General features: G+C 48.3%; 1 protein-coding gene across 1 annotated transcript; it reads left to right on the forward strand.

Annotated features, from left to right (window-relative positions):
* Positions 1-27,298, forward strand: LOC119255143 (translation initiation factor IF-2-like). Its single transcript, XM_037522108.1, has 3 exons — positions 1-68; positions 13,410-13,560; positions 26,462-27,298. The coding sequence occupies exons 1-3, from the start codon at positions 1-3 to the stop codon at positions 27,296-27,298; spliced, it is 1,056 nt and encodes a 351-aa protein (XP_037378005.1).

Here is a 27,298-nt window from a genome sequence, read left to right on the forward strand (position 1 = left end):
ATGGGGGTGCCACAGAACAAGGCACGAACCAAGCACACAGGCGTGAACATGGGCGTGAACGGGCGTGTGTGTGTGAGCTGCCGGCCACAGCCTCCTGACTAGAAACTATCTTTAAACCTGCAGTGACCAGTCCCCACCGGGCTTCTGTTACAGATGGTCTAGAAATAGACCCAGGCGTCTTAATCAGAATTTAGAACATAAAACGCATTCCTTTCTGGAACAGAAAGTAGAACTCGGATAGATTACTCAATAAATGATGGGGAGCGCTCAGCCTCCAGACTCTGCCCCAGGGGTGGCCAAGGCCAAGTGACTGTGCTCCCCAGCTTATGCGCAGCGGCTCCAGGTTCCTAAGGACAAGTGGCCTAAATACTTGACTTCTTTAGTGGCAATGTAGTATTCAGTTTATTCTGTCCATTAATAAATAATATTTGATGGACCTGCCATATGACCCAGTGATCCCACTCCTAGGACACAGAAACACTAATTTGAAAGGAAACCTGCACTCCGATATTCACTGAAGCACCATTAACAATAGCCAAGTTATGGAAACAGCCTAAATGCCCGCCAAGAGATGAATGGATCAAAATGTGGACTACATACACAATGGAATACTACTCAGCCATCAAAAAAGATAAACTCATGCCACTCAACATCATAGATGGAGCTGGAATGGATGATGCTAAGTGAGATAAATCAGAAGGAAATATATCCATATTGGATGGTTTCATTTATAGGTGGACTATAGGGAAACTGAATGAAGGGTCAGAAAAAAAGAACTTGCAGGCACCCATAGGTCTGAGGCATACAGCAGTGGAGGGGGAGGGTCAAATTAGGGGAGGGAAAATCACAAGGGACTACACTGACAGTACAAGTGTGCTGTGGTGGGGGGACAATTATGGGAACTATGCCTGAGAGGAGAAGTCAAATAGTCTACAAAAATGAACAATGATGTCAGACAATAACTATCAATAAATAAAAATAAATAAGGAACAAATACAGTAGAGGGGCTCGATAGCATTAATAGCAAGTGATGGGAAGAATCTAAGAAACTGACTAAAAATAGAAAGAAAACAAAACAGCATAGAGAAGAATTTAAAAAAACGAGTATTTGAGGGTGTTTACAATATTTCCGGAGCTTGATCTAAGAGTTCATTTTACATTGTCTTCATCCTCAGTACAGCTCAGTAAAGGACAGTGACAATAGCTACGGCCCAAATTATATTGTCAAAAAGTTATAACTGCCTGTTGTGTTTGGTCAGCCTGGTGCTCTGCTGTGGTTGTGTGCATGGAGCCCAGTAGAGAGGTGCTCATGCTAATTCCAAAGAGCAGAACAGAGATCACATCATGATGAGGAGGTCGACAGGGGACACAGCAGCCCATTACCTTTGAGGCTCACAAATCAAGACTAAGGAATCCAGCCAAGATCACATGAGTTGCAGAAGCCAGAGAGGAAGGCGAAGAGTAGAGCAGAGGAGGGATCACAGTCCTGTGACCACTACAATGACCGCCCCCGCCTTTGGGCAGCGGCTGCTGAATCCTCTCTGCAAGTCCCCCCTCCAGGGGCTGCGGAAGGAGAGACACCCCTAACCGGTCCTTAGGCCCCTGAGTAGTTTAGGGGACTTGCTGTTGGAGTCTCCGCCGCCTCGTGTGTCTGTCCTGGAACAAACCTGCCTGAACAACGTGCCTGAGCTACGGAGGAGTCTCTGTACCTCCCCCCTAACCCCCGCCCCTTTCGGTCTTTCCCATGTTACAGAGTGATGACCGGACTCACTGTGGGGACATCCCCCGGGTGCGAACACCTGTCCAAGAGGGCGCCTTCTGAACCGAAGTCTCCAGCTCGCCAGGGTCCACGGGAATATGGAAGGGAAGACCCTAGCAGGCTGCAGTCTACACCCCTCCGCTGACACATCTACCTGCAAGGGAGCAGAATACGCCCCCCACCCCATGCCGCTTGGCCCACTGATTCTGTGCATGAAAGGACCTTGAGAAAAAGCTGGCTCAAGAACACTGACCCTCCTACTCCCCATGAAAGCAGGAGCTGAATCTTCCCCTGACCCAGGGCTGCCGCGAGGAAGAGGTGGAGCTCTCAGGGGGTCTAAAGCGTCTGTCTCCCCCTGCCCAGGGGCTGGAGCCTCTGTCCTTTCCTGGCTGCTGTTTCCACCCCAGAGCCTTGCCCTGGTCCAAGGGCCCGCCCGAAATCTGCCTGTCTTTCCCTAGAGAGAGAGATTCGTATGGGGACGGGACACCTGGCACCACTCATTATTAAAAATTATTTCCCGTTTCTTCTTGCGAGTCCCAGTTTGGGGTGGAGGCTCTTCTGACTACCCAGCAATTTCTTTCCCATAAGATTTTCTTCTAACGCCACAGGGAGTAGTAAATGGAACACCTGCGCCATCTTCTGGCCAAGACAGAGAATAGCTTTTTTAAAATGAGCGTGAAAGATTTCAATTTTTCCAATTAAAAGAACTCCCTGAACAGATCTTAAAACCCATTGTTCCTTCCTACTGCAGGAAGGTTTTCCCCCGTTTGCCTGGTTGCTACATCCGAGGTGGTGCGAACTTCAGCGTCCCCTAGGCGAAGAGTCACTGGACGGGTGGACGCTCAAAGCGCAGACTGAATTTTTCGGTGCGCCCCTTCCTGCACCCAGGGTTCTGATGTAAACTGTTTTTGAGCCACAGATCTTGGAAACAGCAAGAATGATGAGATCAAGGCCAAAGTCGGAAAATGTCTTTAAAAATCGTTTTATGATTGAAAAAGAAAAATACTTTTTCATAAATGTGTAGAAGTTTGGAAAGTACAGAAATAAATACTAAAAGGGAAATCAAAGTCACACGCAATCACAGAGAAAAGCGCCGTTTTGTGGTCTCGTTTTTATGCTTTTTTGGTTTTGTGTTCCAAGGACACGAATGTATTAAAAAAAAAAAAAAATGACTTGTAGCAGCTACATCCTTTTCCACTAGGTGGCGCCATGGCGCAAGGACACTGGAGACACCCGGGCTGTAGTCAATGTGGTCTCAAGGTGACCAGGCAGTAAATTCCATCTTTGTGGACGACTTTGATTATTTTCACAGAATATATCCTGGGAGAGACAATTTAATCTCTATTTTATTACTCTTCAGAACAGTCTTCTCTAGCAAAGATTAGTTTGCTTATTTGTTCACATTTAGCCACTCCAGGTTCAAAATGTATATGTCTATTTATATATTGCAGTTACATATAAAATCCAGCAACCTTTTATACTTTATACTTGTAATGGTTATTCATTTCCTGTCTTCAGAAACAAAAAAATAATAAGCAATGTAATTTTCATCACCTTAAATTTTTGAGAAAGGATAGTTTCATTTTATTGTGAAAATGTAGTATGGTTACATACTTCCAATTTCTGAAAATAACCTTCTTTCTGGAAAATGCTTTTACATTTTCTCTCTATATCAATACATATAACAGAGAGGTGCTGGATTACTGAAATGATTTCAAATGAAAAAGAGATGGATGTGTGCCTGGATCTCCACATTTCATCATTTGTAAACCCAGATGTCATGAAAGGTGAGAGCTATTCCCTGACCTTGAATTGCATGACTACTTAGAGAAAATAACTTTTATTCTGACATTTAACATAGTTGATTCATATTGTACTGTACTTATATTAAAGAGAAACTATATCTCTAAAACAAAAGAATGAAAACATTTTCATAATGTCTAAAAGTTGCATATCTTCTTGAAGATAGAATATATGAGTGAATCATTCAGTCAGGACTGGTCATTAGCTTTCACCTTGTCTTAACATTTATTTCTCATTGCTTTTTGTTTGATTTTAAGAAACAAATATAGCGCATAAAACTCCGTTGATATGCACTCTATCTGAAAAATACAGCCTATAAGAGAATAGAAAGCAGCCCTGGTCAAGGACACAGATCTTGTAATAAAATACATCCCATGAAAAAAGTGTTAATGAAGAGAAAGTCATTTTCAGGGAGCCCCACAACTAGATAGAGCATGCTTCGATCTTATGGGAACCGTATGCAAATTTCTTTAAAGTTAGGCAAGTACATAAATGATCATTCCAACAATCAAATACAATATGCATAATATCAACCCTGAGATCACCCATTTGCAATTTCTATAACAAAAATTAAAAATCACACATCTAAGCAGGAAGAAGAATACATGTCATTCTAATCACAATATTTTTGATTAAAGATTAAGCATATAGAGAGGGCCTCCCTGGTGGCTCAAGGGGTTGGGACGCAGCCTGTGAAGGTATCTGTGGCCGCTGAAGCACAAGTTCGATCCCTGGCCAGAGAGGAGACCCACATGGCGCAGCAGACCTCTCCTGACTTGCCCACTTCTCCCCTCCACAGTGTGTTTCAGTCAGTCTGCCTGTTCTGTTCCCCACTCTGCCTCTGGTGAATCCTCTCACCCCTTCCCCCTCCACACCTCTGGCCCACACCCCAGTTCTTGTGTGCATAAATAAATGAATTAATTTTTTTTTTTTAAAAGCACACAGAGAACTGCATCTCTTCACAAATCAGCAAAGGGAAAGAAAAACACAGCAACAAGATGAATTTTACACAGTTCTTTTTCAAGTACAGTAGCAAAATAAATGGAAAACAAGAAATGTCAGACAGTATAGAGATGAATAACATGTGATGGATGATTTTCAACAGAAACAAAATGAAATTGCAGGCTAAAACAACCCATTTGTAAACTCCGAAATTCTCCAAAAGTACTCTTTTGAAACAGGAGTGATATAAGTCATCGAAAGTGATGCAAAGATTATTTATGAATGGAATTAAGATGTGTATGCTACTGTACAATTTACAAACATGATCAGGAGGAGAAAACAACACAATTAAAACATCCAGATGAATTACAGACATTGAGAATCTGTTTGAGAAAAATCTCATATAGTTTTGAGGACAAAAATACAAATTAATTAAAGATATAAAACAAAATTGTAATTAGGGAGCATAACCAAGGGAAAATCATTATAAAAACTATTGTTGTGCCTGTACAAGAAAAACAAAAAGCAAAATGAAAACACTAGATAGATGATTGATTGATTGATGATAGATAGAGGGAGGGATTGTTAGATAGATTGATCAACAGAGAGTAGAGATATAGAGAGATGAATCTGGTAAAGTTTAGAAAAAAAAAACCTTCTAAATTTCCAGAGGTTATTCAGAAAATTCTGTTGACTTGTAAAGAAATACATAAAGTCACACCTTCTTGGAAATATTAGATGCAGAAGTGAAAGGGACAGGTTCTGCAGATTACTGAAGAAGGAAAGATTGAGATTGATTATACTAAAGCAAGTTACTATTCAAGACTGAAATAAGAGGGAAAAAAGGGAAATTTTTAAAATTAACTGAAATTTAAGATTTCTGAAGATTGGTACAGCTCAAAATGATAATAGAAATGGTGAAGCAATTTAGAGTACAATACATTTAGAAATAGAACAATTTTTAAATAATGTACAATGTTTTGCTCTCAAGACTGAATTTTTACTAAAAATAATGATTCAACTAACATTATGAGCTAAAAGTAAAACCTAAGACTTTCCAAAAAAAAAAAAAAAAAACCAAGAAAGATTTACATGGGTTTGGAGATGGAAGAGGGGCTAGAAGAATATGGGGCAACTTTTTCCTATTTCCTTTAAGAATGCCATGGTTAATGTTTCTCTCTAGGCATGGGTAGTGCAAATATATATATATATATATGATTAATATTTATAGATCAATTTTCCTTTAGAACAGACTAGATATCTCCTAGTTTATAAAAGTCAAAAGTGATTTTTAGTAACATTGCGCACATTTCCAGAAAGTATTCTGGAAAAACAAAATATGAAACTCAGATGTCAAACACACACATATATATTGTGTATGTTGAACTTTTAAGAGAAAAAAATTCACCTGAAGAGAGAGTACACATGAGTGAATACAGAGCACACAGCAAAACCTAAAGGATTCTGAAAGTCAATATTAGGGAAATCTTTCATATGATTGAGAGGAATGAGAACATTAAAAATAAGGTATTTCAATATTTATGCCAGATACCTTTCAATTAAAATTAAAAATTTTAAAGTAAGACATGGGCTTTTCAAGTGATTATAGGAGCAATCTACAATAATTCTGTGAGTACTGATAGAAGAATAATGGATAAACAGATGCATGTAAAATGTTTGAAACTCATGGAAACACAATATGATATCCATACACCAACTCCTTTATGTATTCAAAAGATCAATAACAAATCAGTACAGAAAAAAATCTGAAAAAAAATACAATAATTTTTATGTTCCTATTAACTTCTTTTGCCCTGAAAGATACAACACTTTTTTTTTTTTTTTTGGTCTACTTTGGGATACTTGCAAAAACTCTCTCCAATAAATGCGCCCAGTTTTTTTTTACATTTTATTTATTTATTTATGGAAGAACCGGGGTACAGGCCAGATGCGTGGGAGGGTGAGAGGATTCACCAGAGACAGAGCGGGGAACAGAACAGGCAGACTGACGAAATACACTGCTTGAGGGGAGCAGCGGGTGAAGTAGGCGAGGTCTGCTGCACCATGTGGGACCCTTGCCGGCCGGCTAGGATCAAACCCTCGCTGCAGAGGCTGCGGACAGCTTCACAGTGTGGTGCTCAACTGCCTGCACCACCAGGGGAGGCCCTCTGCGCCCAGTTTTATAAATGAATTTCATGAGATCTTTGTCTTCTTCTATTTAGAATTTTTAACTTCAATTTTCACACAATAGCTATATTTCTTTCCTTGAGTTCCATTTTTTCTTCATGATGTGTCTTAAGAGAGAGCTCAGTCCACCACATAAGAGATGTCAGCCTCTTTTCTTCATCTGTGCCACTAATACATCTTTAATAATAACAGTACATAGCAAATGTCCCTTCATGTTTCCATTATTGTCTCATGTTGCACATTTGTTGGCTGTGTGACCAGACCATTGTATGTATGCATGCGTTTTCATTTGTCTTCCAGTCAAACACCAAAATTTTACATTATGAAGTGAGGTTTTTTTTTTTTTTTTTGGTTTGTTTTCTAAGATGTGTGGTCTCACTATTTATAATTACTGAATGTGGTGTTGAGGGCAAGTGCAGGGATCTGTGTGCTGTATTGCTGGAAGTGATGCTAGCTGCAGACTTATTTCAGGAAAAACATACTCCACAATTTGCTACCTATGTTTCAATGAGGGACAGTTTTGTTGTGAAACATCCAACCATCATTAGAGGATGCAGCTTACAGATACTGTTTTTGTTTTTGGTTTTTTTTTTTTTTTTTGAGGTTTCCAGCAACAATCATTAAGCAACTGTCCTTTCATATGTTCATTTCTATTTTGTCTACATTTGTTTTCCAGACTGAGGAGTTATCCTGCTGCATCATCGCCTTAGATGTCACTCATGTCTAGAAGAAGGGAATGCTGGCTAGAGTAAGGAGTAGATTCAATATCTGGGGGGGGGGCGAGAGGAAAGAATGCAATGTGACTCTCCTGGAAGCTTGTGATAATCTGAAGGTATTTTTACCAGGGCCAGGGAAACAGAACAGGCAGACTGACTGAAATACACTGCTGAGGGGAGCAGCGGGCACGGCAGGAGAGGTCTGTCACGCCATGTGGGACCCTCGCCGGCGGCCAGGGATTGAACTGGTGCTACAGAGGCTGCGGGCAGCTTCACAGCCCAGCGTTCAACTGCTGCGCCACCATGGGAGACCCTGAAAGTATTTTTACCAGGACACTGCACAATCACTGAACACAAGGAAACTAGAGTGCCCATTTTAACATTCAGCCTTGAGCTGTGAGCCTACAGCCACTTTGACTTTAATTTTCTGGTTCTGTCTATTTCCATGCTCAGCTTTTCTTGTAGTTTTCTTCTCTTTGAACTATACAGAAGATCTCTTTTTAACATTTCTTTTAGGGTAGGTTTAGTGTTAGTGAATCCCTTCTCTGGTTTTTGTTTGTATGGGGAGACCATTACTCTCTCGTCTCTGTAGGAGAATCTTGCAGGTGATGGTATTTGTCACTGGTATATGCTATCTCTCTTCTGAATATGTTGTTTCATCCTCTTCTTGCCCTCTGGAAGAGAACTTGGTGAAAATATTGCCTCAGTGGGGATCATCTGACTCCCTTGAGATCTTTTAAATGACTGGTGAAAGCAACCGGGAGTTTAATTTCAAAAATTTTCTTCATGGTTTTGTTTACTCTTTTGCTTTTTCGTGAGATTCTTCTTCAGTTAAATTTCAATGTCTATTTTTAAGGCTCCAACTGAATAGTCACTTTCTACATTTCGAAGAAATGAATATAAACGAATTGAATAATGAACAATTGCATAGGACATCCACACCGAAAACATTCTGTTTTAGTGACTCCTCTTCACATCCTAGAAAACCTTCCTGTTTTGTCCACAAGACCCCTCTACACTTGCCAGTTATACAAATCCCCAGGTTCTGGTTAAATGATTTGATTCAGAAAGAATGAAGCTTAAATCTTGCCAAAATCTAACTGGATATCTGGTTCTGGGTCATCTCTGTCTGCACTTATCCATCAGACTTCTCCAATAGCAGGAAGAGCTTAGACTGGGGAGCTGGAAGGGAAGAGGCTAAGCTAGATAAGTCAGAAGGAAAAAGATTAATATCGGATGATTTCACTTATATATGGAAAATAGAGAAACTGGATACAGGGTCAGGAAAAAGACAAAATTTGCAAGCTGGCCATACATATATCTGGAGGCAAACAGCAGAGAAGGAGAGGAAGAGGCATCAAAACAGAGGAGGGAAGAGCACTAGGGACTGTGGTGATGGATCATGGATGCTGTGGTGGTGGAGACTACACCTGAGGGGAGAAATTAAATACAGGCCCAAAATTAACAGTGATGTAAGAAATACATCTATTAAAAAAAAAAAAAAGACTTTTGGCAACTAATTTCCAAAACAGACCCTGTGATTTCATTGTCTATCAAAAGTGTTGATCAAAATCCCTCTCATGGAAAATGAGTAGACATATTCTTTTAATAAGGTACATATCCTAATGGAATAGGCTGTCTTGCAATACAGAGGGTGGATGACAAACTTTTCTGTAATGGGTCACATAGAGTTTTAAGGGTACCACGCCTGTAGACAACTTGGCAACTGCTTCCACGTGCTGTTGCAGTGCCAAAGCAGCCAGGAGTAGACATGGCTGTGTTTCAATGAGCCTGTATCTATGGACACTGATGTCTGAATTTCTTATAATCTTCATATGTTACAAAAAGATTCTTCTTGTGATTTCTTATTCCACCATGTTGAAATGTAAATGACCATCCGTACACAAATAGGGGCAGGTGAGATCTGGCTGACAAGCTCATTCCCTGACCTCTGCTATAGGATATAAACTTCAAAATAGATTTCAGAAAATATTCATCATCAAGTATTCAATCTTTCTCCTTGCCTCTGGCCATGAGCACAAAAACACTGATGGAAATAAGTGGGAATTGGTCACTCTAATCTCTCAATCCCAGGCTGCAAATCCACAAAGTTCCTTGGCTCATATTTAAAAATCTGATCTAGTTCTCATTCAGGCCCCTGACAACGTGGAAGGGATTTGCTTCTGTTCTTCATCCCTCCTGTCAAGGCAATGGCTCCCTACACAGTTTTTTGGCCATGTTTGGAGAATCTGCTGGTGTTCACTTATTCCATATCCCACAGAGGGGATCCTTTTTTGTACTTTCTTCTAATTCCTTTGCTTCTGTATATTTGATTGTTCTTTCCAATGGCTTTTGTTCTCCAAGTCTAATAATCCTGCACTTTCTTACTTATTCAGAAGAGAAACAAGAGGAGGCTGGTAGAAATGTCTACTTAACTGAAGAATAATCATGTTTAAATGGAAGTTTCTTTCTTAAAAATTACTTTTAACCAAAATTTGATAGTGTTAAATGTCAAAAAGTGGAAGAAATAAGCAGATACTAGTTATATGTGACATCTTAGAACCTATAAAATAGAGTATAATTATATCCACATTCTTATTATCATCCACAAAATGGGAATCTTTTTAAAGAAATAATTTTTCTTCACCTTTTTCCGGTGTTTAATTGCCTCAAATCCCATACGAGCCTGCAATTATACTACATTTTGAATATTATGAAAAAAGTGGTGGATTTTTATAGTTCCATTACTAATGTTCTACTCTCAATGAATTCCTTAAAGTTGACTTGATCTCCAATAATTGAGAGAGCAGTGTCATTGCTACATATTGTTAATGTCTATTTTATAAATATTCACTAGTTTTTATTCTTGGTAATTAAACAATGTGGTACAATTTGATGTAGCTTCTGGATTTAACTAAACAGTTCAAGAAATGAAAAGTAATATGTAAAGTTTTTTTAATGTTTTGGGTGTAGTTATGAATTTTACATATACACATGTATTTTCCCTCCATTTAATTCAACAGTCAGGTGCTATTGCTATTATTACCTGCATTTCACAGCTAGAAACACAAGAAAAACATTTAAAAAAAATTTGCCCAAGACTCTATAGTAAGTAAGCAAGTAACCTAATTTAAATTTGAACTTTAGGTATTGGGATGACCACATTTTTCATCACAAAGAACTGTTGGGTATTAAAAAAGAAATGACAGCAATGATCTCTTTTGATTTATAGAGAAGGATGAAATACTATCATTTTAATTTATGAATAATATATGTTTCATATAATGATAATTAATTACATAGAATACTCTGATTTACACATTTCCATTTATTCCTTTATTTTATTTATTTATTTTAGATTTTATTTATACAAGAACTGGGGTACAGGTCATAGGCAGGGTGAGAGAATTCACCAGAGACAGAGCGGGGAGCAGAACAGGCAGATGGACCGGACCTAAGACAGTGCTGAGGAGAGCAGTGAGCAATGCAAGAGAGGTCTGCTGTGCCATGTGGGTTTCTCCCTGACCAGCCTGGAATCAAACCCATGCTGCAGAGTCTGCAAACAGCTTCACAGTGAGGCGCTCAACCCACTGCACCACCGGGGGGGCCTCCATTTATTCCTAAAAACAACCCTTATCTTTCAATCTGCCAGGAAGATGTTTGCAGGTCCTAATACCCTGAAATAAATTTTTCACATGAAAATCTTAGTGAAATTTTAGGTTTATTCTAGGGGAGTGCACGTATAGAGATATATGAATATAAACTCCTCAAGTTACTAATCGATTTATTCTTTGATGCCAAACTGTGTAATGGGAATCTCCCAAGTATCACAACACAGGGCCAAGAGACAACTCCCCCCACCTGAAGCTGAAGTATGTGCTGCACTGTCCTGTAAGTTGGGTTCATCCCCACATATGCATGGTCCATAACAGGAACATATTAAGTGGTGCTGTGATCTGGACCTCATCCTGGACCAGTAACCTGAGGATTCTGAAAGGATAACTCATAAAACTAGAGCCATAGATATAATCTACAAGGCTTTCCATGAAAACCAGCATCAGGCTCATCATCATATACTCTACCTATAGACCAGAGAGAGAGATTTGAGAAAGATGAAAATTTAAATAGAAACCAGTCCAATAAATCCAGAAAATAAAAAAAAAAAATCATAGAAGGAAAAGAGAGCCAAGATCAGCAATTTTTCTAGGGCACAAGGACCATAGGTGAAGCCTTTGGTATGGAGACCTGGCAAGAGTCATGCATATCGTTGGAGTGCTATGCAAGAAATCCCAGGTCCAGAAATGCAAATAAGCCCTCTTACTTTCCTTTCAGTTTGTGAAATGAAAGTGTTTATTATTGTAAAATGATCTACTTTGTACTCACTGAATATTTCTGCTGGGAGAAAAAGATTAAAGAGGGTCAGGGATTACTAGCAAACATTTCCATTTTTAAGGCCATTTCAGTTAGTCATACAGGGCTGCCACCATATAAGACCAAACTTGGCAATTACTCTCTCAAGATAATTTATTTCAGGGCCTCCCCTGGTGGCGCAGGCCGCTGAGTGCAGGGCTGTGAAGCTGTCTGCAGCTTCTGCAGTGTCAGTTAGATCCCGGCAGGTGGGCGAGGGTCCCACATGGTGCACAGACCTCTCTTGTCATGCCCACTTCTCCCCTCAGCAGTGTATTTTGTCAGTCTGCTTGTTCTGTTCCCTGCTCTCTCTCTGGTGAATCCTCTTACCCTCCCGCGCCTCTGGCCTATACCCTGGTTCTTGTATAAATAAACAAATCTTTAAAAAAAAATAATTCCTTTCATGTTTGCTTGAGGCATTATTTCATTTCCTGGAAGTTCCTATAAGATTCAGAAATAGAGTATTATTCATTGTACCAAACATATAATGGGTCTTTATAATACAGTAAAATATAAACAATATTTTAGTATATCATCACTGTGAATGTTACATTAATCTCATATGCTAAAATTCACCGGCCTTATTCACAGAAATTCATGCAATTCAATATAGAATATTGAGTTCAATTCTTTCCTCTGTTTAGTGAGGTGAGCCCTATATACTGACTTCATTTTTGTTGATTTATTTCATCCTATTGTTTTCAATATGAGTTACTTTGTGTTTTGGGGCTTTATATGTACCTAGTTGGCCAGAAAAGTGAACAGCCAAAATAATAAACAGACCAAAAAAAAAATGAAAACAACAACAAAACCCTCTAATATTTAGAACAATTGCATAGGAACAACCTCCATATCAAAGACAAAAAGCTAACTACAATTCGTTTTTTAACTCCATAATATAGGTATAGCTTGAAATTTATTTGGCAAAAGTAGCTTTCCCAGTTCCCATGCAGTTCTGAGTGATCATATGAGTAGGTCTTCACAATAGTAAGTGAATATGTGACATATGTCACCTCTGGACATGGTAAGAAGCTCATGTTCCTTCTCAATGACGTCTTATTCCACATCCAAAGAATTGACGTGATGTATTGTTATATTCTATAGGATAAATGATCTGTGAGCCAGACGGAGCTAGTATTCTTGCTAGACCACACAGGAAAAACATGGTTCTATCAGAATTGTTTCTAAGAATCATTTTATAAGGAAGACATTTTTTATTCTTTTGAACTGTTGCATTTGGATTTATCACTATAATCTTAATCTTTATGACATACATACTCTCCACTATTGCCTACATATCATTAAGATTTCCAGAGATCTCTAATGTCTTTGTAACTCCCTATGAGCTTCTGTAACTTCACCCACTTTTCAATTGACTGCACATACTTTGTGGGTATTTCGATGTGTAATAGACTTCACTTGGGGAGGGGGTCAGATGGTCGTACATGCTGCACAAAATGAAAAACTGACTGGAATGACTATGACATTAACAATGCATGTAGATAAGTAGTGATTTTATCACTCCTTAACAGTAGAAATACATCCCCTTAAATTAGCCAATATCATTTGCTGTGCCCATGAACTTTCACTGACAGGTTTGATGAGACCGCACTTCCTGCCTTCGTTATTCAGACAGCGAAAGCTGTTCATAAAACAAGTGTTTTAGATGAAAATGAAGAGGTACTCCTGTCTCGGCCTACAGGTCGACCTCCTCAGCCTCCAGGATGGGTTGAGACCAGCCTGCAGGTGGGCCTCCTCAGCCTCCAGGCTGGGCTGGGGCCTCCCTGTAGGTCAACCACCTCAGCCTCCAGGCTAGGCTTGCAGTGGTCTGCAGGCCCACCTCCTGAGCCTCCAGGCTGGGGTGGGAACAGCATGCAGCTCGACCTCCTCAGCCTCCAGGCTAGTGTGGCCCTCTGAATGACACCTGTTTTTTTTTACACACTGTGCTGTGGCCAGCCTGTAAGGTTGAACTTCCGGGCCCCCATTTTGTTGTTGATCTTGGATGATTTCCAGTAACTCAGCCTCCAGGCTCCACTGTGGCCGGACTGCAGGTCGACCTCCTCAGCCTCCAGGCGGTGTGCAGTCTGAATGTCACCCTCTTTTTTTACACACTGCGCTGTGGCCGGCCTTTAAGGTCAAACTTCTGGGCCCCCATTTTGGTGTGGGTCTCGGCTGAATTCCAGCTCCTCAGACTCCATGCTCCGCTGTGGTCGGCATGCAGGTCAATCTCCTCAGCTCCCAGCCTGGGCTGGGGCTGGCCTGCAGGTCAACTGTTGTGCCAACGTGGACCAGTGCAGCCCCCAAGGACACAGACAACCGATGCAAGGGCACAAAGGAGTTTATTACGGGCTCGAGTCCGGGCCTTGACACGCACCGATGCAATGGCAGAGGTAGAGCCCCGAACAGAGGAAGCAGGGGTATCTTATAGGGTCACAAGTGGCGCAAATTTTGAAAGAAGCTGGCAATTACTCATTGGCTACTACAAAGGCATTTTGGCGCGCACAGTTATAGTTTCAAACTATCCATTTATGGATAGGACTGCCCTCATTGGCGGCTGGGGTGGTCTGCTTTTTCGTCACCAAGTGGAGTGAGGGTTGTGACTATTGAAACTATCTCCGGAATGGGGCTGTACAAGGACTAACATATCAAGGTGGAGGATATACAAAATGGCGAAACCTTGGCTAAGCTTGATTCCACACAACCTCTTCAGTCTCCAGGCTGGACTGGTGCAGGCCTGCAGTCGACCTCCTCAGCCTCCAGGCTGGGGTAGGAACGGCATGCGCGTTGCCCTCCTCAGCATTCTGGCTGAGGAGTGTCGGTCTGAATGTCACCCTGTTTTTTTTTTACACACTGGGCTGTAGCCGGCCTTTAAGGTCGAACTTCTGGGCCCCCAATTTGTTGTTGGTCTCAGATGATTTCCAATTCTTCAGCATCCAGGCTCAGCTGTGGCCAGGCTGCAGGTCAACCTCCTCAGCCCCAGGTTTGGCTGGGGCCGGCCTGCAGGTCGACCTCCTCAGCCCCCAGGCTGGGCAGGGGTCAGCCTGCAGGTCGACCTCCTCAGCCCCCAGGTTCCGCTCTGGTGGCCTATAAATCGACCTCCTCAGACCCAGGCTGGGTTGGAGCCAGACTGCAGGTTGACCTCCTCAGCCGCCAGGCTGGGCTGGGGCCGCCCTGCAGTTCGAACACCTCAGGCCTCCAGGCTCTCTGGGGCCAGCCTGCAGGTTGACCTCCTCAGCCTCCAGTCTGGACTTGGGCTGGCCTGCAGGTCGACCTCCTCAGACTCCATTCTGGGCTTGGGCAGCTCTGCAGGTCGACCTCCTCAGCCTCTAGGCTAGGTTGGGGCAGTCCTGCACATCTACCTCCTCAGCCTTCAGGCTGGGCTGGGGCCCTCCTGCAGGTTGACCTTCTCAGCCTCCAGGCTGGGCTGCGGCCAGCCTGCAGGTCTACATCCTCAGCCTCAAGGCTGGTGTGGCAGTCTGAATATCACCATGTTTTTTTACACACTGCGCTGTGGCCAACCTTTAAGGTCGAACTTCTGGGCCCCCATTTTGTTGTTGGTCTTGGATGATTCCAATTCTTCAGCCTCCAGACTCCGCTGAGGCCAGGCTGCAGGTCAACTTCCTCAGCCCCCAGACTGGGCTTGACCATTCCTGCATGTCTACCTCCTCAGCCTCCGGGCTAGGCTGGGACCGGCCTGCAGGTCAACCACCTCAGCCCCTAGGATGGGGCCAGTCTGCAGGCCCACCTCCTGAGCCTCCAGGCTGGGGTGGGAACAGCATGCAGGTCGACCTCCTCAGCCTCCAGGCTAGTGTGGCAATCTGAATGACACCCTGTTTTTTTTTTTTTTTACACACTGTGCTGTGGCCAGCCTGTAAGGTTGAACTTCTGGGCCTGATTTTGTTGTTAATCTTGGATGATTTCCAATTCCTCAGCCTCCAGGCTCTGTTGTGGCCAAGTTGCAGGTCAACTTCCTCAGCCCCCAGGCTGGACTGGGGACAGCTTGCAGGTCAACCTCCTCAGCCTCCAGGCTGAGGTGAGGCGGTCTGAATGTCACCCTTTTTTTTTACACACTGCACTGTAGCCAGCCTCTAAGGTCGAACTTCTGGGCCCCCATTTTGTTGTTGGTCTCGAATGATTTCCAGTAACTCAGCCTCCAGGCTCCACTGTGGCCAGCCTGCAGGTGGACCACCTCAGCCCCAGTCTCACTGAGTCGGCCTGTAGGTCGACCTCCTCAGCCTCCAGGCTGGGCTGGGGCCAGCCTGCACTTGGACCTCCTCAGCCTCCAAGCTGGGCTTGGGCCAGTCTGCAGGACGACTTCCACAGTCTCCCGGCTGGGCTGAGGCTGGCCTGCAGGTGGACCTCATCAGTCTTCAGGCTGGGCTGGGCGGCCTGCATGTCGACCTCCACAGCCTCGAGGGTGGGCTGGGGCCAGCCTGCAGCACGAACTCAACCTACTCAGGCCCTTGGCTGGTCTGGGTCCGGCCTACAGATCTATCTCCTCAGCCCCCAGGCTGGGCTGGGTCCGGCCTGCATGTCGACCTCCTCAGGCTCCAGGCTGGTCTGGGGCCAGACTGCAGGTCGACCTCCTCAGCCTCCAGGCTGGCCTGAGACCAGCCTTCAGGTCGATCTCCGCAGCCTCCTTGCTGGTCTGGGCCAGACTGCAGGTTGACCTCCTGATTACCCAGTATAAAGGCGGGACTGGACATGGTGCAGGTTTTCTGATCCCATGCAGACCGGGTAAAGGAGGAGTCAGAGTCCTTAGTGGCTTTTTGCAGGTCTTTTTATTGGGATTTACCCGGTACACAGCAGGTAAGGGTGCTGGGGGGGCCGGAGGGCTGGCAGTCTTCCCAGCCCCCAGCAAGTCTTCACTCTATCTGGGCTCCCTGGCCTTCTCTCAGCTTCTGCTTCTCTCTCGGCTTCTGCTGCTGCTTTCTCAGCTTCTGGAGTCCCTGTGATGCCGCCCTTCAAAGCACAGTCTTAGCGCAGGTGGACCCACTTCAGGTGCCCGCCATCAGGCATGCATTCAGGATCACAGGGTTCCCTCATCTATCCTGATGGAGGGAGGGCAGGAAAGCCTGATACCTTTTACCTTACCCTACAGTCCACTCCCTCAGGGTTTTCTGCCATATAGTCTACATATATATACAATTTTCTAAGCAAACAAACAATGCAGCCATGGTCCACAAAAGCAAATACATCACAATATAACAACAAATGCAACAGAACACAAATAAGTCCAGGCAGGGCCCCAAGATGATCCACCAAATCTGCTGCCAAATGCACTGCTCATATGAGGGAGGGGAACCACTCACGGCATCTACTATATCACACCAGGAGCCGTCAGGCTTCCTGGCCTTCTCTGGCTGTAGTCTCGACTACAAGCCACACACAGCATCCACCCCCAGGATGCACTAGCTCTGGGATTGGTGATTCTATTCTGTTGGGGGTAATCGCCAACCCTCAGGGTTTCTGTCTGCAGTCGCTCCAACACTCGGCCTTCACAGCCACCAGTGCGACTCTCAGACCCTGCACTCAAGCCAACCCACTGCACAAGCACATGGGTCGGGGATCCAAACTCTACAATTTGGCTTGGGCTCCACCCCAAGCCACGTTCCCCACCCATCCCCCAAGGATGGGTTCCTCAGCTCCTCACCCTCACTCGACAATGAGCAGGGCATCACCCACAGTTGATTTTACGAGACTCACAGGTCTTCAGCGTACTCAGGCTGCTTAACAGCCACTCAGGGCTTCTCAACTTAGCATCAGCACCAGCTTTTGCCTTCTCAGTTGGCTTTTCTCCTCCACCTAGATGCTGGGCATACACAGGCTGCTTTTGGCCATCAAGGCCCACTGGCCACCCCCAGATTCCCATCTCCTGGGGTTTACAAACAAAACTGTTCCATCCCCAGCATCCCAAAACGTATCAACCTGCAAGGGCCTCCACCTTCCGGAGGGATTGTCAGTCCAAGTTCATCAGTGTGAGTCCATCAGTCCAAGTCCACCAGTCGAAGTCCGTTGGCCTCTACTTACATCAGCACTGGCGAGCTCCGAATCGTGGCCCTGTCTTCCCGACGATTTTGCTGCCTCAGGGGTCGTTGGCTGGTCTTTTCGGGTGTCATTGGCTGGTCCTCTCGGGCGTCTCCTCCTCCAGGTGTGGTCTTGTTCTGTAGATCCTGGGTCACCATGACGCCTCCAGCATCGTCACAGGCAGTCTTTTACTCCTTAGTCCCTCCAGGTCTTTGGAGGGCTCCATACCCGTCTACATGATCATCTTGCCAACTTACGCCAATTGTAAAGGTGGGACTGGACACGGTGCAGGTTTTCTGATCCCATGCAGACCGGGTAAAGGAGGAGTCAGAGTCCTCAATGGCTTTTTGCAGGTCTTTTTATTGGGATTTACCCGGTACACAGCAGGTAAGGGTGCTGGGGGGCCAGGAGGCTGGCAGTCCTCCCAGCCCCCAGCAAGTCTTCACTCTATCTGGGCTCCCTGGCCTTCTCTCAGCTTCTGCTTCTCTCTCGGCTTCTCTTTCGGCTTCTGCTGCTGCTTTCTCGGCTTCTGGCGTCCCTGTGATGCTGCCCTTCAAAGCACAGTCTTAGCGCAGGTGTACCCACTTTAGGTGCCCGCCATCAGGCATGCATTCAGGATCACAGGGTTCCCTCATCTATCTTGATGGCGGGAGGGCAGAAAAGCCTGATACCTTTTACCTTACCCTACACCCAGGCTTGGCTGGGCCTGGCCTGCAGGTTGACCTCTGCAACTTCTAGGCTGGGCTGGGGCCGGCCTGCAGTGGACCTCCTCAGCCTCCAGGCTGGGATTGGGCCAGTCTGTAGGTCGACCTCCTCAGCCCCTTAGCTTGGCTGGGCCCGGCCTGCAGGTAGACCTATGCATCCTCTATGCTGGGCTGGGGTCGTCCTGTAGGTCAACCTCCTCAGCCTCCAGGCTGGTCTGGTGCCGGACTGCAGGCGACCTCCTGTAGGGTAAGGTAAAAGGTATCAGGCTTTTCTGTCCTCCCTCCATCAGGATAGATGAGGGAACCCTGTGATCCTGAATACATGCCTGATGGCGGGCACCTGAAGTGGGTACACCAGGGCTGAGAGACTGGACTTTTAAGGGCGGCATCACAGGGATGCCAGCAGCAGCAGAAGCCAAAAGAAAAGCTGAGAAAGAAGTAGCATAAGCTGAGAGAGTAGCAGAGAATGCCGGAGAGCACAGACAGAATGAAGACTTGCTGGGGGCTGGGAGGCCTGCCAGCCTCCCGATCCCCCCAGCACCCCTGCCTGCCGTGTACCTGGTAATCCTAATAAAAGACCTGCAAAAAACCACTGAGGACTCTGACTCCTCCTTTACCCGGTCTGCATGGGATCCCAGAAAACCTGCATTGTGTCCTGCCCTGCCCCTACAATTGGCGTAAGTCAGCAAGATGATCCATGCAGACAGGTATTGGAGCCCTCCGAAGACCTGGAGGGACTAAGGAGTTTCAGACTGTGTTTGCCTGTGATGACGCTGGAGGCGCCATGGTGGCACAGAAGGTGGATACGGTCCAGGAGCTGCAGGATGAGACCTCGCATGGAGGAGACACCCGAGAGGACCAGCCAACGACCCCCAAGAGGACCAGCCAATGACCCCTGAGGCAGCAAGAATCGTCGGGAAGAGAGGACCACGATTCGGAGCTCGCCAGTGCTGATGGCAGGGAGAGGCCTAATGGACTTGGACTGATGGACTTGGACTGACAATCCTGCCAGAAGGCGGAGGACCTTGGCAGATTATGTCTTTTGGGAATCTGGGGGTGGTCAGTGGGATGTCCAAAAGCAGCCTGTGTATGTCCAGCAGCTAGGTGGAGGAGAAAAGCCAACTGAGAAGGCAAAAGCTGGTGCTGATGCTAAGTTGAGAAGCCCTGAGTGGCTGTTAAGCAGCTTGAGTACGCTGAAGACCAGTGAGTCTTGTAAAATCACCTGTGGGTGATGCCCTGCTCGCTGTCGAGTGAGGGTGAGTTGCTGAGGAACCCATCCTTGGGGGATGGGTGGGGAACGTGGCTTGGGGTGGAGCCCAAGCCACATGTAGAGTTTGGATCCCCGACCCATGTGCTTGTGCAGTGGGTTGGCCTGAGTGCAGGGATCTGCGAGTCGCATTGGTGGCTATGAAAGCCGAATGTTGGAGTGACTGCAGACAGAAACCCTGAGGGTTGGCGATTACCCCCAACAGTATAGAATCACCAATCCCAGAGCTAGTGCATCCTGGGGGTGCTTTGTGTGGCTTGTAGTCGAGACTACATCCAGAAAAGGCCAGGAAGCCTGACGGCTCCTGGTGTGTTACGGTAGATGCCGTGAGTGGTTCCCCTCCCTCTTAAGAGCAGTGCATTCGGCAGCAGATTTGTCTTTTGCCACTAGGTTGGGGCCCTGCCTGGACTTATTTGTGTTCTGTTGCATTTTGTTGTTATATTGTGATGTATTTGCTTTTGTGGGTCATGGCTGCATTGTTTGTTTGCTAAGAAAATTGGGGTCAGAATGGCCTCTAGCACTGAGAGCCTAGCTAGTGAGGAACACGTGGAGCTGTCGTCTCAGGGACAGTCTCACCTTCCCTCCGCCAGGGTGGGGGTGATGGGGTGACCCTTGGCCACCCAGGCAGCATGGGTGTGGCAGGACTGTGTGGCCACGCCTCTGCCAGGCACCCTGGACATGGCATGTGTATTTATCTGTCACCCAGTCATGTCCTCCTACAGCTGAAATCGCAACAGCTTGGCAAGTGCCAGGCCGAGTCATCCCTGGGCCTAAAGTCCTCTTCCTGCAAGTGGGGGGCCCCCTCCCAGCCGTTGTCACCCCCTCTTCTGTGTCAGGGCTTCCTGGAGTGGGCCAGAGCACCTCAGCAAATGATCATCGTCCAGGTGGTGTGTGTGCTCTTCCTGTTCCTGGTGTTGACAGGGATGCCCATGGCGCTTTTCCTCTGACCATGGCACCGCCACTGCCAAGGGTTCTGCTTGTCTGCCAGGAAGTGACTGGGCTAGCAGCAGGAGAGGCCACTGAGGCTGACCAAATGCCCTCCCCACACCCATCAGGACATATCTTTTGTTGCATTTAACCTTTTGGTGAGGCTTATGCACCTGTCCCTGAACGAAGTCATCGTGGATGCAAACATTTTCTATCCCACTGGGAGGGATTCGCCGGTGCCCCCGGCTGGAGGTGCAGCCTCACCTTGCAGAAGGTGCATGGAAGTAGCTTGGGGGGTGGACAGTCCTAGTAGCTTCCTGACCTGTATCCTTGGGGTATAGGATACTTCTCCAGATACCGAACCCCTGTCTTGATTGTTTCTGGAGGAGTCTTTTGTCTGTGAGTCCCAGGTCACAGCTGAGGACTAACCCTTTTATCTGCTTGTAAAGAATAGGTTCCTTGACATTGGAAAGAGGCCACCATTGAGGTGATCGTGTCCTGGAGCGAGGGAGGCTCTTGGCTCCCATGTATCCGTTGCAGTTTTTTATTCATCCTGATGATGGATTTTGTTGTTAGAAAATCCTCCCACTCAGCTGTTCCCATGTCTGCCTTAATTTTACCATGTTCCTCTTCCCTTTTTGGTCGATTTGTAAGCGTTCAACTAGTTTACTCTTCTCCAAAGAAACAGCATCAGGATGGATGTATATCCATTTCCCTGCAGCTTTGCGATGTGTTTCCCATTATTAGGTCTTTGGTTTGAAAAAAAATTGTTTCTACTCCTCATGTCAATGTTGAATCCTTTGTTTCTCTGACTACAAACGATCTAGTAGTTGAACCAGCCTTGGCAGCTTCCTCAAGTTGGATGCCCCGTGTTTTTTATGTCACACCATCCTGTTTCTAACTCCCAATGACTGGACTGAGTTAAAAATAGTCATTTTCTTGCTTTCCGGCTCTGTGAGGGAATGTGCCCTCTCTGCTGCTTTCCCAAGCTTTCTGGAAGCCTTGGCTGCGGCCTGCTTAGCTCATGAACAGTGTGTTTGTGTGTGTGTGTAATGGACATTTGAAGCTGATTTTCCATTTGTAGAATCCTGAACTCGGCTTATTGCACTGCACATGCCTTATTTTGGCCTGCCCCTGTCCCAAGCCCACGAGGGTTATGGGAAAAACTGCGAGGATGAGTCTATTTTTCTAATTTTTGCTCTCAGCGCAGCAGCTGTGACTGGAGATGGAAATAGAGCATCTCTCTGCTGAGAACATGGGATTCATGGAAGAAACCCCAAATAAATGGTGAAACTTTTCCTGATTTTCTAGCGAAACGAGGACATATAGGTCTGAAATGGGGGGTTATCTCCCCATCGCGCCTGGGGTGACTGCACCCGAATAAAAAGGGGAAAGGGAAAGGACACAAATTCGAATGGGGTGCCGTATCTCCGTCCCCCCTTTGATACCCCCCCTCCAGTCAGGTCCCATCCTATTCCACCCATCTTGCAGTGTCACCTGGTGGCGGGCAGGAACGGGCCATCTGGTCGACTGGACCATAGGCTGCTCGGCCCAGGCCGGCCAACTGGTCGACCTCGGCAGGGCACAGCAGCAACTGCAGCCTCTCCTCCCGACTGGCACCCAGTGAGGAGGAGGAGCCCCAGGCGGCCCCGTCTGGAACCCAGACCAGGCCACCTGCGCCCCGGACTCAGGCCGTGCACACACCTCGCCCCTAAGGGGCGTCTTCAGGGATACGGAGAGAAGCTGCTTAACACCCCCCACCCTGTGCCATCAGCAGCTGACACCCCGCACTTGCAGGGCAGGGGATGAGGCCATCCCTGGCCAGTAGCGCCCCTGGACTGTGAAGCACTGGCTGAAGGCAGGCAGTCGCCCCACCAGGGTGGAGCCTTGTTGCCCTGGGCTCCGTCTTCAAATGCCAAGTCAGACTCGGGCTCCCTTCACACTGAGCAAAGCTGCCCCTGGATTAGGAATCTCTACGGATGAAAAACCCAGTCAGGGTAGCAGTGTGAGCGTGTCCCCCCATCAATCTCAGCCATTGGAGGCAGGTCCAGAGCACTGCAGGGACACAAACAACCCAGCCCAGCACTGATGCAAAGACCAGGCCATGGGCCCCCCACCCTGGGTGGGGCACCCCCACCACACTAACAGGCTGAACACAAAGACCCTCCCAGACACAGGCAGCACCCCAACTCCCTACTGCTGCTTCCACTAGGGCATTATGACCATGAGGAACACCAGGGGTCAGAGCCCATAATCAGGAACACATGAGAGGAACAGACCCTGAGCCACTGGAGATGGCCCACAGCAGAGGCCACAGGCAGGAGCTAAAAGCCATGAAGACCCCTCCACAGAACACCTGCACACCAGACACCCCAGGCTCCCCCTACCTCCCAGCCCTGGTGCCCCAGAGCCATAGCCCAGGGAACAGCCCCCAGCATGGGCTTGGTGCAAGGCCTGACTCCACCAGAGCTCTGGGCTCAGGAAGTCAGGGAAGGGTAGCTCTTTACATGCATTTGCGATCAAGCACACCCTGTGGGGGGCACAGGCCCCACCACCCTCAACACTGCACCCTCTCAGGAGGGGTGGGTACAAGCCAGAGAGCTCAGACCCCACCAGGCTAGGGGCTCTGGCAGGCCCTTGGCCCCATTCATGGAAAAAGCCAAGGGCTCATTTTAGTCTCAACAAGGCCACCAACCCCACTCACCAGGCCTCCAGGTGTGGGACATATGGTGGGAACCATATCTGTGGCCTAGATGAGGCACAAGCCACTGTGCCTGCACCAGGTCTTGGGGAACTGCAGGAAACTTGGAGTACTGCCCTATAAGCACCCACTCCAAGCACTGCACCAAGACCAAAGTGACCATCACAGCACTGGCAGCCTCCCAGAGCCACCAGCAGGCTGGCCTGCAAGCCCATCTGCACCAGCACAGTCTCACCCCATTGATGATGTAGAGGCAGCCCCTGGGGGAGAACATAGGCATATCAGAGCCATCCCAGCCCCCACAGTTGATTGGGACTAGGGGTATTCATAGTGAGTAAAAATGGTACCTCATAAAGTACCACAGGAGACACAAGGGCCTGCAGAAGCCCCCAAGGGCATAAATGCAGACAATTGAACATATAGGGGTCCCACTCTTGGAGAGGAGCCACCACCTCTCACAGCACAGCGCTGACAAAGACCAGGCCACAGCCCTCAGGGCACAAGGACCCCCTTCTCCTCCTGGGCAGGGCACCCCATCACATTGTAATGGGGCTAAAGCTTAAAGACCCTTCCAGATGGTCACTCCAGGGGCAATCCAATGGGGGAAGAGCACCCTGGGGAACACAGCAGCAGGGGAAGAGCCACTGAGCTGGGCAGGTGGTCAGCCCAGGTATCAGCCTTCCATGCCCCCACAGGGCTCCTGGACACTGCTACAGTACCAGCCCCACAGGCACAGCAAGGCTCCCACCACCACCCCCATGGATGGCCAGCCTATGCAGGTGGCTGGAGCCTGAAACTGGCCCCTGCAGCTCTGAGGATTGCCTATCATGCCCCACACTGTATTGAGAGCTGGAATCCCCCTGTCCAAGCTGCAGCACTCACAGCCATGGTGGAGAAGATGCCACTCCAGGCACCCTGTACATAGAACTCAAGCAGTGGGCACTGCATTAGGGAGGAAAACAGCCATCCAGGGGCTCAGGGCTTTCTCTCCCCATATACCAAGCAGGTCCCACTATTTCTGATGGCAGCGGTGACCCATGCACATAGGCGGGGCTCAGCACACAGCCAACTGCCTGCACAACACCCTTTGGCAGCTCTGGCACCCCCACTGACCACCCACACTCAGGAAGGCTGCAAATCTCAGTGATGGGGGTACCAACCCCAGTCAAGAACACTCAGCCACTATGAGCTGGGTCTCCACCTGCCCACCAGGGGCACCAATCCACAGCCAGCCACAGGTACTACCACTATAAGGTCTGACTTGGGGGCTCCACTCCAGAACCAGTCACACAGGACCCAGTGGGCACCCACCCCTGGGCAAGCAGCCCTATGTGAGAGATGGGTGCTTCTGGCACCCACTCAGAACAAGTCTGGGTCTCTGACACCTGCAGGCAATGCAGGGACAGCCAACCCCAGCCCCCCATGGGTCCCCAATTACCACTTTTGTTGGCCCAACCACAATGCTATAAAAGCTCCCCATGGGGCTGGGGTGGCCTGGGTACTGCCCAGGAACAGGCACTCCTAGAGTCCCCACCAACACCAGGCCCCTTTTGCACACTGGGGCTGACAGCCTAGGCACCTGCTTTCTCTGGGCATCTCCACCAGCACCACACCACACAAAGGCCCCTTCTGGCCCCAAAACAGCCCCCTGGGGCCCAGATAGCTCAAAGCATTGGCTTCTTCCAAAGTGCAAGCTCCAGGCAACAGGACACCCCAATGAGGGAACTAGGTGGTATCCATGGGTATACCCACAGGCCCCAAAGCCAGGAAGACTGATCCCAAAAGCACAGACTCACTTGGGGTCCCACACCCCAGAATGCTTAGCATGTATCAGCAGTAGGAAAACAAGTGCCCTTCACTACCTCCCAGGGTGGGTAAGGTCCTGGGAGGGAGCCAAGTCCTTGGCACAGTGTAAGCCAAAGGACAGGTGCCTGGTGGAGATCAGGGAAGAACAGAGCAACACATCAAGCAATAGCAAAGGCCACTGGCCCTGAGGGTTTAACTCCATGGGGCTGTATCTATAACCACAGGTTCAGCTCATGACATTGACACTGCATGACTGACCACCCAGGGGGTGAGGACAAACTCCCCAAGGGACCACATGACTGAAGTGGGTAATCTTAGGCACACCAATCAACACCAACTTGATCTGAGGCCAGCACCACTGCAGGGGGGACATAGGGACACAGACAAGGGTAAGCCCCACACCATGGTGTTGCTTCCAATGGGGCATGAGAACAGCAAAGCACATGGGGGAGTCAGGCCCTGTAGATAAGCAAACAGGAACATACAAAGGGGAAGCACTGAGCCACACAGCAGAGGACACAGGCAGGAGCTAGGAGCCCTGGAACACATGGAGGCACCTCTACAGAAAACATGCACCCATCAGGTCACCCAGAGCCACTCGCTGCATCCTCCTAGCTTTGGTGCTTCACATTCACAGCCCAGGGAGCAGCCACCAGCACGTGTATTGGTGCAAGGCCTGACCCAATAGCAGCCCTGGGCCTAGAGAACCTTTTTCCACACATCCACTTTGTATGTGAGCATACCATGTAGATACAGGGTTCCACATCTAACAGTGTATCCTCACAGGAGGGGGATGGCACAGGCCGTAGAACTCACACCCTACTAGGTGGGGGGCTAACAGGTCTTATTTTAATTTCAAATAAGACTGCCACCTACCCACTCACCAGGCAGTAGGTGTGGGGTGCGTTTATGGGTACAGTGCCTGCAGCATGGATGAGGCACAACAAACTGCCTGCATCAGGTCCTGGGGAGCTTGCAGGAAACTGAGTCCTGCAGCACCCTGCTCAGCAGTGCCCGCCAAATTCTTCAAGACAGAGGTGCCCATTGCAGATCCTGTGGCCTCCCAGAGGCACTACCAGCCTTGCTGAGGATTTGTTTCCCACGTAGCGCAACACAAAAACTCACGCCAACTTATGTAGAGGCGGCACCCACTGGAAAACAGCATATAACAGCGACTTAGTTTGTGCCTTGAGGTGAGGGCATCGCAGCGCGTAGTGCGGCGCCTTGAAACGCGATGGCAAACACCGGAGCCGCGAAAACGTCCGAGAACGCAGAGGCGGGCGAGGGAACGCGCGGGGTTTCGCCCAAAGCAAGGAGCCACCGATATCCTGGAGGCACAAAGTGCCGATTTGGAGCCAAAAAAACCTCGGCGCCCAGGATTGGGGCCGAGCCGCAGGTCCCCGCAGGCCGGTGGAGCTGCGGCCTGAACACCGACCCCACCCCCACGCGACCCCTTTCCCGCCGCCCCGGAGCGCGCCGGGGCCTCTGGTCGACCTCGTGCGCGGGGGGCGGCGCGGAGAGGGACCCGGACCCCGCTGCGGGGCCGTCCAGCCTCGGCCGTCCGGGCGGGGGCCTCTCCGCGCGAGGGGCGCTGCCTGCCCGTCCCCCGCCGCGGCCCTCCCCCAGAGAGGCTCCGGCCGGACCCAGCCAGAGACCCGCTTCTTGCGGCTCCGGGATCCCGGGATCCGGCTTCAGCCCACGGCGTCGGCCCCGGTTCGCGGCCCGCGGCCCCGGCCCTTGAGCGGGCTTCGGCCCGAAGCTCGCAACTCGCGGGTCCCGCCCCGGCCCCCCCGCGACCGCCACCCCCCCCAGCCCCCGGCTCTCGGCCCCGCCAGCGGCTCCGGGTTCGCGACTCGCCCTCCCCCCGACCCCCCCAACCGCGGCTGTTGTTCCGGTTCCCGCTCCAGATGCCCAAGCTCGCGGCTCGCGGCCCCTGCCCCAGCTCAGGCGCCGCTCCCCACCCGCAGCACTCGCCCCCGAGCCTCCGGCCCGACCCCGGGGTCACAGACCCCGCTTGATATGCGGCCCCCGACCCCGCGGCTCCTGCCGTAG

This window comes from Talpa occidentalis, unplaced genomic scaffold (genome assembly GCF_014898055.3).
Source record: "Talpa occidentalis isolate TD23 unplaced genomic scaffold, MPIMG_talOcc4v2.1 talOcc4.3, whole genome shotgun sequence".
Taxonomy (NCBI): Eukaryota; Metazoa; Chordata; class Mammalia; order Eulipotyphla; family Talpidae; genus Talpa; species Talpa occidentalis.

Bases quoted from the DNA above. Each gene is read 5' to 3' on its own strand.
- LOC119255143 (XM_037522108.1), top strand. From the start codon at position 1: ATGGGGGTGCCACAGAACAAGGCACGAACCAAGCACACAGGCGTGAAC. The intron at 69-13,409 runs GTGTGTGAGCTG...TTTCACTGACAG, and splicing joins ATGGGCGTGAACGGGCGTGT to GTTTGATGAGACCGCACTTC. The intron at 13,561-26,461 runs GTGGGCCTCCTC...CGCAGCGCGTAG, and splicing joins GGGTTGAGACCAGCCTGCAG to TGCGGCGCCTTGAAACGCGA.